Source organism: Mycteria americana, chromosome Z (assembly GCF_035582795.1).
Source record: "Mycteria americana isolate JAX WOST 10 ecotype Jacksonville Zoo and Gardens chromosome Z, USCA_MyAme_1.0, whole genome shotgun sequence".
NCBI classification, from domain to species: domain Eukaryota; kingdom Metazoa; phylum Chordata; class Aves; order Ciconiiformes; family Ciconiidae; genus Mycteria; species Mycteria americana.
The window spans coordinates 55,171,883-55,190,525 of NC_134396.1; the positions used below are offsets into that span (position 1 = coordinate 55,171,883).

The 18,643-nt window shown below is 36.2% G+C and overlaps 1 protein-coding gene across 9 annotated transcripts in view; it reads left to right on the plus strand.

Annotated features, from left to right (window-relative positions):
* Positions 1-18,643, plus strand: part of FER (FER tyrosine kinase) — a 205,636-nt gene that overhangs the window by 78,858 nt on the left and 108,135 nt on the right. For 5 of the 9 annotated variants that reach the window (XR_012778947.1, XM_075526643.1, XM_075526645.1 and 2 more), the window contains 3 exons: positions 7,573-7,665; positions 14,273-14,476; positions 18,319-18,441. The exons of 1 other annotated variant lie outside the window; for it this stretch is intronic. Coding sequence is in view for 6 of the 8 variants with exons in the window: in XM_075526643.1 (XP_075382758.1) it covers positions 7,573-7,665; positions 14,273-14,476; positions 18,319-18,441 (420 nt within the window). In the remaining 2 variants the exon portion in view is untranslated. The remainder of the gene's footprint in view (positions 1-7,572; positions 7,666-14,272; positions 14,477-18,318; positions 18,442-18,643) is intronic. 3 more of the 9 variants (XR_012778948.1, XM_075526646.1, XM_075526647.1) reach the window with 3 other exon arrangements.

The following is an 18,643-nucleotide window of genomic DNA, read 5'->3' on the forward strand; positions in this document are numbered from 1 at the left end:
CTGGCTGGGCATCAGTCAGCAGGTGGTGATTGGTTGCATCACTTGGTTTTTTTCCTGGGTTTTGGTGTCGTCCCCCCCTCCCCCCCCCGTTGTTTTCCTTTTCATTACAATTTATCATCATTATTGTTGTTGTTATTATTATTTTCAATTATTATGATTATTTTCAATTATTAAACTGTTCTTATCTCAGCCCACGAGTTTTCTTACTTTTGCTCTTCCGATTCTGTCCCCCATCCCAGCGGGGGGGAGGGTGAGCGAGCGGCTGCGTGGTGGTTAGCTGCTGACTGAAGCTAAACCACAGCAGTCAATTATGCATAATTTCTGCTGCTTTGGAAGGTGTTACTTGTGTTTAAACCAGAAAATGTTACCTTATCAAAAAATAGTTTTTGAATAGCTGTGTTGTTTAATTGGTTTCACTGTGTACTTGAGATATTTTTAATTAGCTTTGAATGTTTTAATTTTTAATAACTTTGTGTTACATCTTCATGGCTCTGCATAGTGCTGCTCCCAATTCTAGATATCTACAATAGCAAACTAAGAAAAAGCATATTATAATTCCTGGGAAGGTGCTCCAAACATAGGTGATCTGCTCAGCTCAAATAATCAGCTCACATTCATCCAGCAACTCCTTCCCTGTCTGAGTGCCATGTTAATAGTTTAAAATACCCTGTTTTGTTTGGTAAAGATAGCATGATTCTTTAACTGGTTTTGTACATGTGGTCTTTCTGAAATACCCAGTTCTGTCATGGATGAGAAAAAAAAAGCCTTGTGAGGTATGAGTTTAGTCTTATTTATGACTATTTATGACTTATTTAGACTTATTTATGATCATAGACTTCAGAAACATCAGACATGTCGTACTGTACGTTCAGGTTTTAATATGCGTCAGCATTTACATCTCCTTCAGTATGCGCTAATACCAATAAAACAGACACACAAAGATTTTGTGGTTAGTATATCCACTCATCAATACGTAGGCCAGAGTTATTGTCATAATCTAAGTTTATTATGTGTTTTTGGGGCCTCTCCTCAATAACTTTTAATCTCCAGTGCTGAACTGACTAATGCAGAGAATCATTTTCAGAAGATTATTTTCTCTAAAGCTTTGTTGAAGAACTCTTGCTTATAAATCACAAAACCCCATTCTCATGCCAGACATCTATAGCTTTCTAAGAGCAAAACTCTTCCTTGTTCTCCCCGATTTCTAAATTTGAAGCCTTAAGATTAATGTTGTTCTGGCATATTTTTTATCAGGGAAATCGTATCTTCAAACCAAAAATGCAAAGGAGAGCATCTTAATTGCTTTGGGAGATACTGTCTGGTTTGTCTTTTTTATCTGTAAGTTCATTGAATCATAGAATCACAGAATGGTTTGGGTTGGAAAGGACCTTAAAGATCATCTAGTTCCAACCCCCCTGCCATGGGCAAGGACACCTTCCACTAGACTGGGTTGCTCAAAGCCCCATCCAACCTGGCCTTGAACACTTCCAAGGGAGGGGGCATCCACAGCTTCTCTGGGCAACCTGTTCCAGTGTCTCACCACCCCCATAGTGAAGACTTTCTTCCTTATATCTAACCTAAATCTACCCTCTTTCACTTTAAAGCCATTACCCCTTGTGCTAGCACTGCATGCCCTTGTAAAAAGTCCCTCTCCATCTTTCCTGTAGGCCACCTTCAGGTACTGGAAGGCTGCTATAAGGTCTCCCTGGAGCCTTCGCTTCTGCAGGCTGAACAAGCCCAACTCTCTCAGCCTGTCTTTAGAGGAGAGATGCTCCAGCCCTGTGATCATTTTCATGGCCCTCCTCCGGCCTCACTCCAAGAGGTCCATGTCCTTCTTATGTTGGGGGCCCCAGAGCTGAACGCAGTACTCCAGGTGGGGTCTCACAAGAGCGGAGTAGAGAGGGAGAATCACCTCCCTCGACCTGCTTGGTCATGCCTCTTTTGATGCAGCCCAGGATACGACTGGCTTTCTGGGCTGCAAGCACACATTGCCGGGTCCTGTTGAGCTTCTCATCAACCAACACCCCCAAGTCCTTCTCCTAAAGGCTGCTCTCAATCCATTCTCCGCCCAGCCTGTATTTGTGCTTGGGATTGCCCCGACCCATGTGCAGAACCTTGCACTTGGCCTTGTTGAACTTCATGAGGTTCTCATGGGCCCACCTCTCAAGCCTGTCAAGGTTCCTCTGGATGGCATCCCTTTCCCTCCAGCGTGTCGACCACGACACACAGCTTGGTGTCGTCGGCAAACTTGCTGAGGGTGCACTCAATCCCACTGTCCATGTCGCCGACAAAGATGTTAAACAGCGCCAGTCCCAATACCGACCCCTGAGGAACACAACTCATCACTGGTCTCCACTTAGACATTGAGCCGTTGACAGCAACTCTTTGAGTGCGACCATACAGCCAATTCCTTATCCAGCAAGTGGTCCATCCGTCAAATCCATTTCTCTCCAATTTAGAGACAGGGATGTTGTGCGGGACAGTGTCAAATGCTTTGCACAAGTCCAGGTAGATGACGTCAGTTGCTCTTCCCTTTTCCACCAATGCTATAACCAAATTTGGTAGAGGGCTACCAAATTTGTCAGGCACGATTTGCCCTCAGTGAAAGCCATGTTGGCTGTCACCAATCACCTCCTTATTTTCCATGTGCCTCAGCATAGTTTCCAGGAGGATCTGCTCCGTGATCTTGCTAGGCACAGAGGTGAGACTGACTGGCCTGTAGCTCCCCGGGTCTTCCTTTTTTCCCTTTTTGAAAATGGGAGTTATGTTTCCCCTTTTCCAGTCAGTGGGAACTTCACCAGACTGCCATGAGTTTTCAAATATGATGGATAGTGGCTTAGCAAATTCCCTCAGGACCTGCAGATTCATCTCATCAGGTCCCACGGACTTGTACACCTTCAGGTTCCTTAGATGGTCTCGAACCTGATCTTGTACAGTGGGTGGTTCTTCATTCTCCCGGTCCCTGCCTTTGCCTTCTGCAACTTGGGCGGTGTGGCTTGAGCACTTGCCGGTGAAGACTGAGGAAAAAAAGTAATTGAGTACCTATTTATATCACCTATATGTACATGGCTGGATAGTTTTTTTAGCAATATTCAATATATGCTGCATTGTCTGTTGTCCCTCGTATTGCTAATCTTCCACATTTTGATCAGTAGAGATAGTGTTACTATTTGCCTGTCCCTCAGAAGCATTAAATCTGTTCTATTATTATCTTAGATATCTCTCCAGCTTCTTCCTTGCTTTTTAAAAAAGAGTATAGATTATTTTTCTTTTATAACAACATCTAAGGTACAGCCATTTTTCTGGATTCATACAGCTAAAAAGCTCTTTTGAGCTTTTACATTATGCAGTTCAATTTAAGCAAAATCTTTTGCCCTGTTGCTTTGTCTTGCTCATGTTCATTCAAAATACCATTGCGAATATGATTCTTATGGCCTGTCATTTTGATTGTGTCACACTTCTGGGTGTATAGTATTATTTTTCATGCACTGTAAGATCTGTGGTGATTTTGTCCAGTGACAGAATTGTATGTCTGGCAAAAGGGAGATTTTTGTCCACAGGACCCTAACAGTTGTAGTGCATGATGACAAAAGCTAAATTCTAGGGGAAAGTCCATTAAAATGGACAGGACCTCATGTTGCACAAAATCTCCTAAAGTGAGCATATGAAACACAGAAGCTCGGCTTTCTGTATATCACGTATAAAGATGCACCTGAGGATATCCTCAAGCAAAATAGGGTGTGCTTCACTTGCGTTTTTCAACTGGCCTGAATTCTCCCCTTCTTTTTGGGTTCTTATGCTTTATTTTTCCTCTCTGCATCTTGTCAGAAGAGAAAAATGGAAAGCAAAATTAAGAGTGCCAGAGTGGTTGTCTTCTGCTGTGACATCTCTTTAAAAGAGCTGAGGTAATTGTATTGAGTATCAAGAAGGAACAAGAGAACTGGAATGAAAAGGCTGGCTGAGGAGTATACAAGTGGGAACAGGGTTTCAGCATTCCTTGTTTTGTGGCAGAAGAATTATAGCACTGCTGCATCCAAAACTGGTTGCTTGTAAAATATGATGGAGCACGCTAATCTGATGGTTACAAGTAGTTTCTGTCAATCAGTTTCTCAATAAAAGTTATTTGTCTTAGTAAATCTTTTCTATATTATTTGGAAGTAAAAGCAGTAGTGGTTTGCATTGTTTACCAAAGGGGATAATGACAAGAAGTCCCGTCCATAAAACAGCTTTTTGTATTCCATAAAGAAGTTCATCAGTCTTGCTTCATTCCAGGGTAAGTAGTTGGATTTTCAGCAGTTTTGGTAGGTGTATCTGTCCAATGGATAGAAAATTCATGACCTGTTCTAAGTGCCAGTCCCGAGTCTGCTGGAGATTCGTTTTAATTAATTCTGGAGAGTGATTAGAAATATGGCTAGTCCTAAAAGGGAAATATCAATCAATGCTTTTTTCATAATTCCTTGTATGATGTGCTCTTGTGCCACAGGTACATTTAAACACAGTCAAAGAAATAGATTTAAAATGTTCTCTAATGACAGTATATATTTTCATACATATCTAGCTTCTTAATGGTAAACTACAATTTATTCTACAGTAATTCAGTCATTGCATAAAATATTATGGTCTACAGATCAGTTTTCTTTTTCATTAAATTGGTGTAGTATGAAATAAAGGAAGTGACAAATTGTGCTACCATTTTGCTAATATGCCTGAAAGTAATTCGTTTAAATGAAAATCAAACTGAAGCAGCTAATAGGTTTTAGTAGGTGCATCATGTATGCTACCAAGCATACTACTCCATAATGCTCTCTACAGCATCCCTGATGCAGAACTCCTAATTCCTTTCCAGTGTCCTTCTCGTTTGTTAGTCAAACAGTAACATGTCTTACGAGTTTGCCTGAGGTGTATGTGGTGACTACATAGCCAGCATGGTTGTCCTGGTTAGTCAGATGTCTGATGTTTGTTGGAATGAGTATTGTGTGGAATTATAATGAACTTTTCTTCCTGAGGACACAGAGAGTCTCTGCTCTGTGTTGGCTTCCTCCAGAAATTTTAAATAACCTAATATCCTGAGATAATCCTTTCATTTACTAAATCCTTCAGTAAATTGTGAGGGCCCTGGCTGAGAGATTCAGAATTTAATGTGGCTGGGGTGGAGATCACTGAAGGACAGCTCTGATGTGTATTTCCTTTTATTTTGGAAAGTAGACTTCAAATAACACCCTGACTTAACTAATAAGAACATCTCTCACTCTCACTTTCACTCTCACTTCACGCTGGTGAATATACTGTTCTCAGTGAAAACTGATTTCCTGCAAGATTTAATGGGTCCTTCTAAGGTGGTCTGCAGCTGGGCAACGGCAAAAAAAATTCAGTAAAAGGCCACTGTTGCTGCTCTTCAGTTTTATTCAGGTTGCCCCAAAAATACTTAAGTGGAATAAATAAACTCAGTACAGGCTGCAGTTGTGTTTGTCATGTGTTTGATAATGCCTGCTGCGCAGACAAATTGTGAGTCTTCATTGCTGTAAGATACAGAGTAGTTTCAGTGTGTCAGAGGGAAAGTGCTATAAAAATACTGAACAGTGTTTATAAATGTATTGCTGTTTGAACAGGGTATGCACTACATTTTGAACAGAGCCAAAGTTTATTCCTTCAATCACCATTTTAATGCTCATTCTATGTAATGCAACTATTAGCCACTATATATCACTCGGTGGTGCTTATCAAAGTCCTCTGGTGGGGCCCAGTCCATGAGTCTTTCTGGTACTTTGAGTCAAAAAAACTTCCTGCTAAAAACATTTTTTGGTAAGGAGAAACTGGTGAGTATAGAACCTTACTTGTAGTTTGATATTGTCACAGTAGCACGCTATTACTGTAAAATAGAAAGAAAACTCCTGAGTTTGTTTAGGGGAAGTGTAGTGGAAGTCATGCATCTTTTGGTAACTTGCTTTTTCCTGTCATATAAGAACTAAACATTTAATTGCAGTTAAATCTCATGGCTCACTTCTGAAGACATGTATGAAATGAGTGGATCATTCCACACCCAGCAAGTACACAAGCAAATTTAGACTCTGTGTCCCTCTATTGTTGAATAGACTTTTGTGTGTGTGTGTGTGTGTGTGTATAGCCAGTTGAATTCATCAATATTATAAATATAAAAATCGGAACTCAGCACAGAGTGTTTTATTTTAAGAAAACTAGTCGTCATACAATATTACTTGAGTCTCATAAAAAGAATAAAAGTGTTATTGATGGGTAAGTGGGGCACATAGTTAATGAGTATTTCAGTGACTAATAAAATCCCTATTAATGTTTTGACTATTTGACTGGGTTTTGCACTCTTTTTTCACAGCGTACAAATGAAGGCACATTGCAGAATTTTGCTACCAAATAAATAAATTTATTTTACTAATACAATGTTTAACCTATATCCTGTAAACTAAATTGTATTTGGGAGTCATTTTCAAACACTGATATATTCTGTATAAAGAATGAATGAATTTTATTGCTTATTCAGAAGTCCTGGAATAAACTGAAGCTGCATTTATTACTTTATTAGATTTTCTGTTTCTTCAGTCAAGGGTGTACATCCAAAACTTGGAAGCGATTTTTCTTTGTAACACTACCAACAGTTGTAGTCTGTCTCCATTATCAGTTTCTTACAGTTTAGGTAACCTATAACTGATTAGAATGAGGTTGTTAACATGTAGTCTCTCTGCTTCAGGTTTAATTACTTTGCAAATACTCATTAAAATATCTTGGCTGTTTCTGAGAGTGATTTACAGTAAATAAGCTCAGTTTGTCAGTGTTAAAAATACGTTTTTGTATTTTTTTAAAGATTCTTTGATATTAATTTTGAGAGCTGATGGTAAATCAGAGATTAAGAAATATATAGTCTTTGGACTAAGTCAAGTTATGAGCACCTTGGAATTTACATTGATTTATGCTGAACTAGAGATGCTTAAAGGCTGTTTCAATGTTCCAGTTAGAGCCCTCTTCTTACAGAATTTAAAATCCAGATGATGGCTGCTCCTATGTTTTATGGTAGTGCCAGAAAACAAATGGATCCTATAACTTGCACTGTTTGGTACTAATATTTACAAGTAGTATATTGTTAGAGAAGAACGTGTTGATAAAAGGGACTCCCCCCTCCCCCATTTATTAAGTAAGGATAATGTACTTATGTATATTTGAGGTTTACTATGTGGGCTTTTTTTTATTATATTGTTTCAAATCAATGTCCTTTTAAAAAAACCAGGGATTTCAGGAGAACTGTGAATTATGTCCTTTGTTTTTAGGGTACAAAAGAATTTAAGTTCTCTTTATAGTTAACAATAGTGATACTTAAAATAATTGCACAAAATATTTAAGGAATTATAGAATTTGTCAGCAGTTAAATTGATATGAGTTAGCTTAATCCCACTGATGTTGACACTGACTGGTTTATATCAGTAGAGGCTCTGCCCCTGCCTTTTATTTAAATAAAATCCAGGAGTCTACGTTCCATGTTCTCCAGTAATTCAATTATCATACCAATCTGCTTGTCTTCACTGGAGATACTGCTTTTTCTCCTAGGACAAGAAGGACAAAGTCTCAAGATTTGACACTATACGTCATTCCATAGCTGGAATTATAAGGTCTCCAAAATCCATGTTGGGCTCATCATCGGTAAGTAGTATTAATAATGTAGTATTGTACTAAATTCTGTTATTTTTACAGCTTAAGTAGGATTTTTTTTCTGAAGCGTCATGCATTTCCATCTACATAGACAAAAATTACATTAAAATTATTTTATAAAAACACTGTTCTGATTGATCAGCAGACATGGTAATATCGTGGCATAACAATATGTCAGAACAACTTGTTGCACTTTAGGAAAAAAAGATAATTTGTATGTTCTTTGCGGCTCCCAGACTGGTGCTATACTTTTAAGAGTACTCTTCCCAGTGAGTCTGATTTACTGGAAATGCACTGTATTACGATATTCTGTAGCAGGTCAGATGATCATGCATGCTTTACCCATTGTTGCAATAATTATATTCCCCATATTCGTTATAAAGGCACCAGTATATAAGATGATGATGATGATGATGATGATGATGATTATTATTATTATTATTATTATTATTATTATTATTATTATTACAACTACTACTGCTACTTCCTCAATAACTGGTACTATTTAAGTAATTAGGTATTATACATCTTGCTTCAGTCCCCACTAAAAATGGTTGTTGAGTATTTCTTACTTGTAGTCAGCTTTTGTTCAGGTTCCCTAATAGATGGAGAAACTTTTGTGTTTCTTTTGCTTTTGTATTACTTCTATTTGTTTTCATATAGAAGCTTACAAGACTAGTTACAATACTTGAGCACCTACTTAGGTAGGTGTCAGATTTTACTTGAAAACCTTCCTCCTGTGTTTTCCTGAAGTGGAACAGGTGATCATCCCAACCCGCCCAACAGAAAAAACCCATAAAAACCAAAACTAAAAAACCACCCCAGCTAAAAACAAAACAAAAAAAAACCCACCAAAAAAGTTGGGCAGAATTTTTAAAACTTTTTAAAACTGCCTTTTAATTGTGATCTTGTCACCTGAAACATTAGCTCAAAATAGCATTTTTGAGAAAACTTTAGAATGAATGGGCCTTCTATTTTATGCTGCAGGATTGCATCCAAGGACCCTTTAAAGGACCCAGTAAACTGTATTTAAGCTAAACAATATTCAGAATGTGTGGAAGAGATTACAGTTGCATATATCCATATACATATGTGTGTATATACATGTGTATACGTTGGAAATTTGTATATCGTGATAAAGGAATGGAATAATAGATATGATAATGAGATCAACTTAGGACAGGAACACTTTTACTATGAAAAATGTGAAAGTTGTGTGACATATTTGAAAAGTAATAGGAAAAGCCCTGCTAAAATATTAAAATATCCCTGGAGATGAACAAAATTTCCACATTATCATACTTTTTGGTTTATACAACTTCTAATTGATGTAAAAATGCAAAATATCATAATAAAAGCATCTTAAAATATATATTGCCGTGACCTGTGTTCTTTGTGTACGTGAGACATAGCCTTCAATGGTCTATTTGTATGTTATACAACTTGTTACAATTTTTTTAGAAAATAAAAATCCTACCTAAAGCTGCTTTGGAGAAAAATTGGAAGAGAAAAAATTTCAAGAAGAGGATCACGATAAAACATTGATGAAACAAGATAAAGTCAGGGGAATTCAATGTCAAAATTTTCATTGGCTTTAATTAAAGTGTCATTTTAAATAACCTATGTGCCTCATTTTGATTTTCATTCCAGTCTATATCACTATTAATGCCATGGAAGCTGGTGTAAACCTGCATGTAGATATATAGTACGTAGTATTGGTGAAGCCTTGGAATATGTTTGGGAGAAGTAAGATTGCATTTGGGTCATTTGAAGCAGAAAGTAAAATCTGAGTAACAAGTGTACTTTTGATTACTTATCACTTAAGTGAGCTTCAAAGTCAGAATATAAACCAATCAGTTTTCAGGTTTTGTGTTTTGATTTAGCAAATTCTTGTGTGTTAGAAAAGCTAACTATGCATATACAGCTAAAATTTGCTTCATGAATTAGTACTTAGCTCTTAATGTGATCAGCTGCTTGGCTTTTTCCTGCTGACAACTGCATAACCATGCTTATTGCTAAATGTATAAACTGGTACTTAAAACTTCTTATCCATCAACAAAGTATACAAAGTGATTATTGAAGGTGTATTATAAAATAATAACATACATAAAAGAATTAGTTATTTCCTACTTGAAGCAGAGACCAGTACTGATTGTCTTCTAGTGTAAAAACGTAATGTTAACATATTACATGTTTTAAGATGTTTTATTATATGTTTTAATTGGTGGGAGAAGTTGAATTTTGTCTATAATGAGAGAAAACAAATTTTTTTGAGTCATCTGAAGAAAGTTGTGGAGAAACCCTGTACTTCCAAAAGCAGCCAGGAGTTTAGCTGTTACTTATGTGTTCAGACTTAAATGATCTACATGTTCTCAGAATGAGAACGTAAAGGGTAATATAGGGAAACAGTATAGTTTGAACAGAAAGCAGCAAGGTTAAGGATTCAGGTGGCTTCTCTTGGACAAAATACAAGCCAGTTTTCTATAATAGCAGGAGACATAAGTTTAGTCAAATGAGGAGAGAAAGCACAAGAAAAGGGGCAATTTTCATGTACATGTAATGCAATGCTATGAATGAACTGAATGAAGAGTCTGAATGAATTGCATCGTGAATGCCAGCTTCTGCCCTTCTGCCTATTTTTTTGGCACTGATGCATTTGAGCTTGGCACAGATATCTGTTATTGTTTATAGGATAACTTTTTATTGTTTATAGGATAATAAGTGGAATTAATGTTGGTTTCATATAGTATATTAACATGTGGGAATGAGCCAGGTACACTGAGGCTAAAGGCAGCTTATACCACAGGGAATTGTCTCAAATTATCAACCTAAACGTATTGCTCTACTTTCTCATCTGTGTCTGTGCCCCTCTTTTACACTGGGAGAGAAAAAATGTCTTGACAAAATGTTTTGTTTGCTTAAAGATGGAAAATAAGGAAGTACGGAAAGTTTGAGCTCAGAATATATGTGAAAATACAATACTGAGTAAGCTATTAGTTTAATAAAATATTATTCCCATTATTTTCTTTTCATTGACAGTGTAAGTACAGGAATAATACCTCATTTTTTGGAGTTAGAAATAATACATTGCTGTTTGCTCAATTTTTCTCTTGAATAAGGGCAGCAGCTGGGGACTGCTTCATTTTACTGTTGGAGAAAAACTGCTGTTTGAATGGATTGTTAAATAGGGAGCGAGAAAGGGGCTCAGAATAAGTAAAGAGGACACTAATAGGTCCATGAGGAGCATGATGAAGTATATGAGGGCATTTGCCTCCTCTCAGAAGGAAAAGTGTAAAGAAGTATATAAGCCCCCCCCCAATAATCCATGAGCTAAACGTGGCACTAAATGGAAATCTTGAAGGAAAAAGACAAGGCAAAAAAAAGGAGGTGGGTGGGAGGGGGAGTAGAAAATCGACAGTTGAGTTCCTTTCCTTCTGTGTGATTTTATTGTTTATTTTTAGCTTCCAGTCAAATTAACAACAAAAATCTTAGAAAAATATTCCTTCATTTAAGTTGTTGAATCAGTAAGTGATTCTGTAAGTGTGTACATACAAATGAACAAGAGATCTCATCCCCCATGTGAAATTGTAAAACATTGAGGCCTAGAATACAAACTTGTTCTTTCAGGTATCTATTTAGTCATATTAAGTTACTCACTGATATTTAAACTCTGTAGAGTTTAAAGGAAAGAGATGGGAATTTAATTTTGTGTGGGTAGCTTTTTTCCTCCACCTTTTTTAAAGACTAACCTTTCTTGTATTTAAACCATTTAATTCTAACTATAAAATGCACTAGAAACATTAGCACTAAGTGGTGTAAACTGAGTTGAAATCAATATTAAAATGATTATATATCTTGTACTGTTCTGGGCTTTCAGCTATGTTTTCTTTCATAGCCAGTCAGGGTCAATATTGTATCATACAGAAAATATATTGGAGTCGGAAGACTTGTTCATAAAAATAATGCAATTTTAATAACATTCAAAACATGAATAATTACTGCTTGTTTCATCAGAGAAATCATCTTGATTATGATTAACCCATAGTATATGACAAAAAGTAAAGGTAATGTAAGATAGGAGACAATCATCAGAGGACACCTTGTGGAATTTTCATTGTTTCCTTCTAAAGTAATAAATATTAGTTTAACCAAATTTAAAAGAAGGGGGAAGATTGACATTAGTGTTATAAACAATGCCATAGTTAGCAATGTCTAAAGTGCTCTTGTGTTCTTCCATAAGCTTTTTCTCTGTCATAAAGGCTTTTAAGATGTTTTATTCTGGGATGTGATCATGATTGTCTAAACAGTGACTCAGACTTGACCCAGTTCGAACACAAGCAGGTATTACTATCTAGTGGCTTGTTCTTTAGTATACTATGAAATGAGTTGCATGTCAGGTTTTTTATTTTTTTTAACCTTCCTTTGTGAAGACCATGAACTAGTTTATTGACCCTGAACTGTCCTCTTATCCTTAGAAACATTTCTTCTTGAGTAAAAATGTGTTTCTGTGGCAAAGGCTTTGCTACTCTGAACCCTGTAACATTTCTTGATAGCGTAACAGAGGTGTGGGTTTTCTGGTGAGTCAAACTCAGCATCTTCGAACAATAAATGGTCAAGTAAATAACATTCTTTAACATTTTGAAAGCTTATTTTTTCTTTTAGGAATTTCTGAAAGAGGATGACTTAGTGTCATTTAACAGTGGTAGACAGCTCTGATCTGAGAAGTATTTAACTGTTGATGAAATAGGAATACATGACTGCCTTCTTGGCAAAACAGTATCTTGGGCTTGTAGTAGTTCGCTATGCTGGTAAACACAGTTGCATCTTTTGCTCCTAAAAACTCTGACTGCGCACTTTCTCTTCAAGCTGTTGTTATTTCTTACATAGTCCTTCCTAGCTCTGAATCTGTAACAGAGCAACATCTGTAACAGAGCATACTTGCTCTTTCTAGTGTTGAGTCTGTTGGTTACAGTGCTGGCCTCAAATCTCATGTCTGAAATTATCCCTGTTACGGGCACAGGGCTCTAGATTCCAGTGTTGATGTCTGAGAATATGAGGCTCTGTCAGGCTCTTAAATATGTTCTTCAGTTTTCCATCAGGATCCTGGACTAAACTAGACCTTTTCAGGTATAACTTAGAAAGGCAGCCAGGAACCCACAGACAAAGGCATTTTTTATACCAGAAACTTTACTCTGAAAGTGCTAAAGAATTACACATCCTAAAGAAGGTCTTTAACTTCTTTACAAGAAGTTAACTTCTTGTTTAACTTCTTTACAAGTTTAACTTCTTTACAAGAAGTTAAAGACAAGAAACAAGGAAACAAGAAGTTCTGAGTAGATTCCCTTTCTTGGGTCTACTCATTCCCACTCTGAGAGTCTGAGATTATTCCTAGTGGTTTTTTGCTAGGTAAGTCATCTTAACCTAAATACCTCCCCAGGAAGACCTTTAATGTGCAGATGGCCTCCACCATGCCCATAGCTGCACCATGTCAAATTTTTCCCTTGCATGCACCAATGGAGTGTTTCTGTTCTCTTTCCCCATCCCCATAGGGGAAATATCATATCATCCTTGATAATACAAAGAAAATCTTATTTTTTTTAGGGCAGAGCAGTAGGAGAGGTTAATTCGGAATTGTACACTTTGTTTGTATCTGTTTGATCATGCTTAATTGAGGTGTGGGTCTTCATGCTGTTATCTAAAATGCAGTTCAGCAGGCTTGCCTGGGACACATTCACATATCTGTTCAACTCACGATACAGTACGCACTGTGTTACTTTGTTCAGAGCTTTACCAATCTGGCAGTGAGAATTTCTATGAGCTCTGGCACTAACGATTTTGAATGACATACAGCTTAAGTAAGGGCTTGTCTGTCTAGCCATAACAAATAAATCTGAAGTGGTCACTGAACAAAATAGAAAGTTTTCCTCAGTGTTTTCTGAAACAATGTGAGCTTGTTAAAATTAATATGTGAAATTGTAAGTTAAAACTCATTACCTTCCATTTATAGCCAGTGAAAGTAATTTCTTACCATCTTTGTGCCTTCAGAAACTCTAAGCTAAAGTTCATAAGCACAGTAGAACCAGGTGTATATTCTGTGCTACAGTGTAAATGCTAGGAAAAATGTCTCATAGAGCTATTAATTGATTTGGGATGCAATTGGTAAATTCTGTGAAAACAATTTACCCGATTCACATGCTTTGTATAAATCAATTTCTTATGTTCTTATGTCTGAGAAGTTTCTGTCTGAATAAAGAAATGGTTCATTTTGAGTTGTTGTTAATAGCACATCAGAATGTGTGAGAAAGAGTTGGTCAGTATGGCTTAGGAAAAATAGCAGGCCAAGTGAAAAATATTACATGGTTTTATGGATGTTTCCATAAACTTCTGCTTTTTATGTATTAATTTTTTAGGTAATAGAAAAGAAGGTGATCAGTATGCCTTTTGTATAAATGTAAGAGCCTTGATTTTGTTTGTGAATAGAAATACATAATTCAGATACAGAAATAGAAATTATTGTTGTTTATCATGCTTTTCATGTAAAAGTAAACTCTAAAAATGTACTGTTATAATAACATTTTTCTTCAATATTTTTCCCAAGTTCTTTGATGTAATATCAACCACTGAGAAACCATTGGCTGAGCAAGACTGGTATCATGGTGCAATTCCAAGAATAGAAGCCCAGGAGCTGTTAAAACAGCAAGGAGACTTCTTGGTGCGAGAGAGCCACGGGAAACCTGGTGAATATGTCCTTTCTGTGTTTTCAGATGGACAACGGAGACACTTTATCATACAATATGCTGATGTACGTCTCTGATATAGTACTGAATATTCAATGTTAGGAAGTTTATAAATTCAGCTAAATAGTTTAGGATCTACATAATTTACTATGGCAAGTGGCTTTAGCCTTTATATGAAAATATGAAAGCTGTTGGAAATATTTCCATCAGTGTTGAAATCAGGGGGAAACAGTCATTTTGGGAAACAAAAGAAAAATATGAAGTATGAGGTTATTCAACATCTTTTGTCTTATACTGAAAAGCCAAAATATTTCTGTAATAGTTTGGAAATCCAGAACTTGTTACTACTAGTTTATGCATGTACATTTAGTTATTTTTAAACCCATTTTCATAGTTGGTGCTAATTAGGCTACTCTTCATTCAGACTGTAAAGATTCCATTGAATCTTCCTGAAAAATGGAAACATTCACGCATAAGAAAATAGTCCATGCTGGTTTCTATCCAGTTGGGAATTGAAGTCTCTGCGGCACTGGATATGCTTATGTTCTTTTTAGCCCTATGGATATTGTTTTGTTCAGTATAACACAAACGCTTGTGGATTTTGCATAGCATATATGCTTCTAAGGACCAGAATTGATCCCCTTGTTGCTCTAACTTAGGAAAAATCGGTCATTTTAAACAGTATGTTAATTTTTGTATGCCTTTACCCAATCCATTTATTTTTATTTTTCTTAATGCATTACTTGTTTTTTTTAAATATATGTGCTTTTCTTATTACCTTTCAGAATTTCAAACTCATTCAAAATATGACAGTTCTCATAACATTACTAGAAAGTCTTCTTGAAGTATGACATAGCAGCGAATCATTCTTAGTTTTGATTCAGTAATGCCGCCAAAACATATTTCAGTCTTGTAATAAAATCTCCCACATACAGAAAAAACCACAAATTTAGTCGCATAACAATGTTTACACTGAAGGAATTTCCTTATCTAAATTCCCAGTTGATGCAGCATGCCTGGGAGAAGTCAATATTGTGTACCTGGTTTATTTCTTTTTAATGAGGGCCAGTGATATTTTTCAAACTTCATAGAAATTGGAAGACTTCTGTAGGATCAGTGATTATGGACACTGGTCCAGCTGGAGTTTTCATTAATTTTCACGCAGAGTTTTCCTTGTAGAAGTGAAGCTTTACATGAAGTCACTGTTTATTTTATTTTGATTTTATGACCTTAAAATATTTTGATGTGTCAGAGTGCTGATTGAGAAAATAAATAAAAAAATTACCTGTACCTAGCTAGACAGACAGAGTCTTACAAGATGCTTGGAGCTGTGTGATCTAGACCCAGGAGAAATAAATGCACATTGTATACTTGGGTGGCCAAAATAATTTTTTGTAAATCATTGTATGTGGCAAGTAGATCTTCAAAAAATGTAGACTGGACTTTCAAGTCAGTTAAAATAGAGGAGTTTTTTTAGAAGTATTACTTTGAGGCCACCCCTACCTGTAACCTGACTCTTTTTTGTATTGTTTTTTCCACAAAAAAAAAAGAATGTAAAAAACTATCTTTGTTTCCATAATTTCACTACCTTCTCTTAGGAATTAATTTGAAATATAAGATGGATAGTGTTTAATATTGCGTAGCTTGGACAATCCAAGCATCGTCAGGCCACTAGATCTGTCTGCTTATACATTTAGTAATAGGGCATTATGTTCATCTCCTCTTGGGATTAATTTGTGGCAGATTTTCTTGACAATCATGGAAGTTAAAAATTTTTTTCTTAAAGAAATGCAGGACTCCTTATGCACTTCTATGGGGTGAATTTTCTGCATTTATTGTGAAAAAAGCATTAATTGTAAAAAGAGAAAAAGCTTATTAAGCTCTAAAAAGGAGTTAGTAGATGGTGGGACTGTTAGAGTCATGTAACAAGAGGAATTGTATTCATGAACATGTTGGTAGGGAAGTCTGAGGAGAGTTTAGTGCAAGGGATTTGTTTACATTGGTATGAACAATGTGGAATCAGGTCTGTCTGACTGGTCAAATCACACCCTTGGATCACAGACAGGTCCCCATATGGAGACCAGACTTGGTCTCCATATACAAAATTTTCTTCTGAATCAAATGCTGAAGGGTAGAATGGGACATATGCCTGTTTTAACAGTGATCCTTTAATTGCATAAGTGTTCTCTTTCTGGTTTTACCATTATTTTAAAGGCTAACCTTAGTAAAACTGTGTGATGTTACTCATTCAGCTTTAAGCATCAAAATTCACTGCTGTCATTCAAGGCTACTGTTGTTTTTCACTCTGCTATTTGAGGCTGTTCTATTTTCAAATTGTTGTTTGTTAGTGATCTTAATAATGGTCAGGATCCTGTGTGAATACACAGAATCAAAGAACACCGTCTGCCCTGAAGGTCTTATATAGATGGCAGCAGATGGGTGCGTGGCTGGGTCTGAGGTGAGGAAATAATATGCAGTACTGGTTATTGTGCTAGGGAGACTCTTAGGACATCAGGTTTTTTAGATCATCAGAGCATGGAAATACGAAGGAGCTTATTTGAAAGGAATGGGAGCTTGTGTTACTGGTCAGTCAAAGCTGAGTCACTATGTAATAAGTTATGAATGAAGTTAAACAAAATAAACAACCAAAAGTGTTCAGACTATGAAAACATTTTTATGATAGGAAACCAGGAATGTTAAAAATAGGTGACATGACCAAGCTGTCTTTACTAACAGCGATAATACGTTTCAGGAAGTTAATGCTTTAACCCCTAAGGAAGAGTAACTTGTAATGCATTGTGCAAGGAATTTAACCCTGGAGGCTAGATAGAAAAAAGTCTGCATGCCGGTGGTAGAGGTTTTCATTGCTCAGTTAAGTAAATGAACTTAAATCACTGTCTGTGCTTTGAGTTTTTTTAATTGCAGTACTTGTTTATTGTTGCCATTGTCAGGCTGGGGCAGTTCACCTCTTGGGGGAAGAGTTCACTAACTGTAGATGCTGAGTTTTGTATAGGCACAAGACTTTATCCTGTTTCCCAGTCATCTGCAGTGTATAATTTAAGACATTCAGGAGGATGAAATAAACATTTCTGTACTTTTTTTTTTTCCTTGTCAAGTGAATGGGCAAAGATAAGCAATGAAAATACATTTTTTTCCCTTAACACCTGAAAGAATGTCATAGCAGTCTTTGCTAAGAAAATGTTACATGCTTCTAAGAAAATATTAAGAGATTTAATTGTTTCCGTTGTGTTCAATTATGTATATAAAAAGAAATAAATTCATGAAGTGGGGCGGGGGGGGGATTTTGTCTTGCCCAGCTTCTCTATGAATTATATGTATGACTTGTCTTTGTTTTTAGCTGCTGTAGACTCTTCTGGTATATACTCCATATTAAAGACCAATCATGCATCTTATACTCTGTGCCAGGGATTTACTGATTTTATCAAACATTGTAAATGCAGTAAGATCTGAGTAAGATAGTGTTACGTATCTCCTGTTTATTTTATTGTCAGATGTTTGTTTTTTAGTTTATTTTCTGTAATTCTTAGAACTTTAAGTAATTAGGAAGTTAGTGTTGTTTTTTCTGGTTTATAATATTTTTCTTTCACTCTGTCTGAGTTTTAAGTTTAACTGTCCTATCTCTTTAAATAACTAGTTATTTTATTATGTTGCCTTAAATGAGTGATGCAGTAATTTTGCATTTATTAATTTATCATCTTCCTAACTATCATTCCATTTAATTCAGTAGAAATGCTATTAAATATATCAGGAAAGAAATCTAATTCTGTGAAAGCAAACATTTCTTTGTTTTGTTACTAGTGAGGGAAGCTTGGTGCAGCGCTTTTGCAGTTTCTTGTTCGAAATACTGCTTGTAGAGAAACAATTATTTCCTTTTACCTCCATACAGAATCAGTATCGTTTTGAAGGAACTGGGTTTCCAACTATTCCTCAGCTTATAGAACATCATTACACAACAAAGCAAGTTATTACAAAGAAATCAGGTGTTGTTCTGCTGAATCCTGTTGTTAAGGTAATGCATACATTCCAAGAACTCTATTTAACTGAAAAGAATTTGGGGGCGTTGTATTGTTATTTAAAATATGTTCCTATGCAACTTCTCAGAAGATTTTTCATTCTTGTTCATTTTGTGACTCTCTTTTTCTGAACTTTTTCAACCTTCTCTGCTCTGTGCAACACGTTCCTTTAAAATAATGCTCCATCCTGATTCTTAT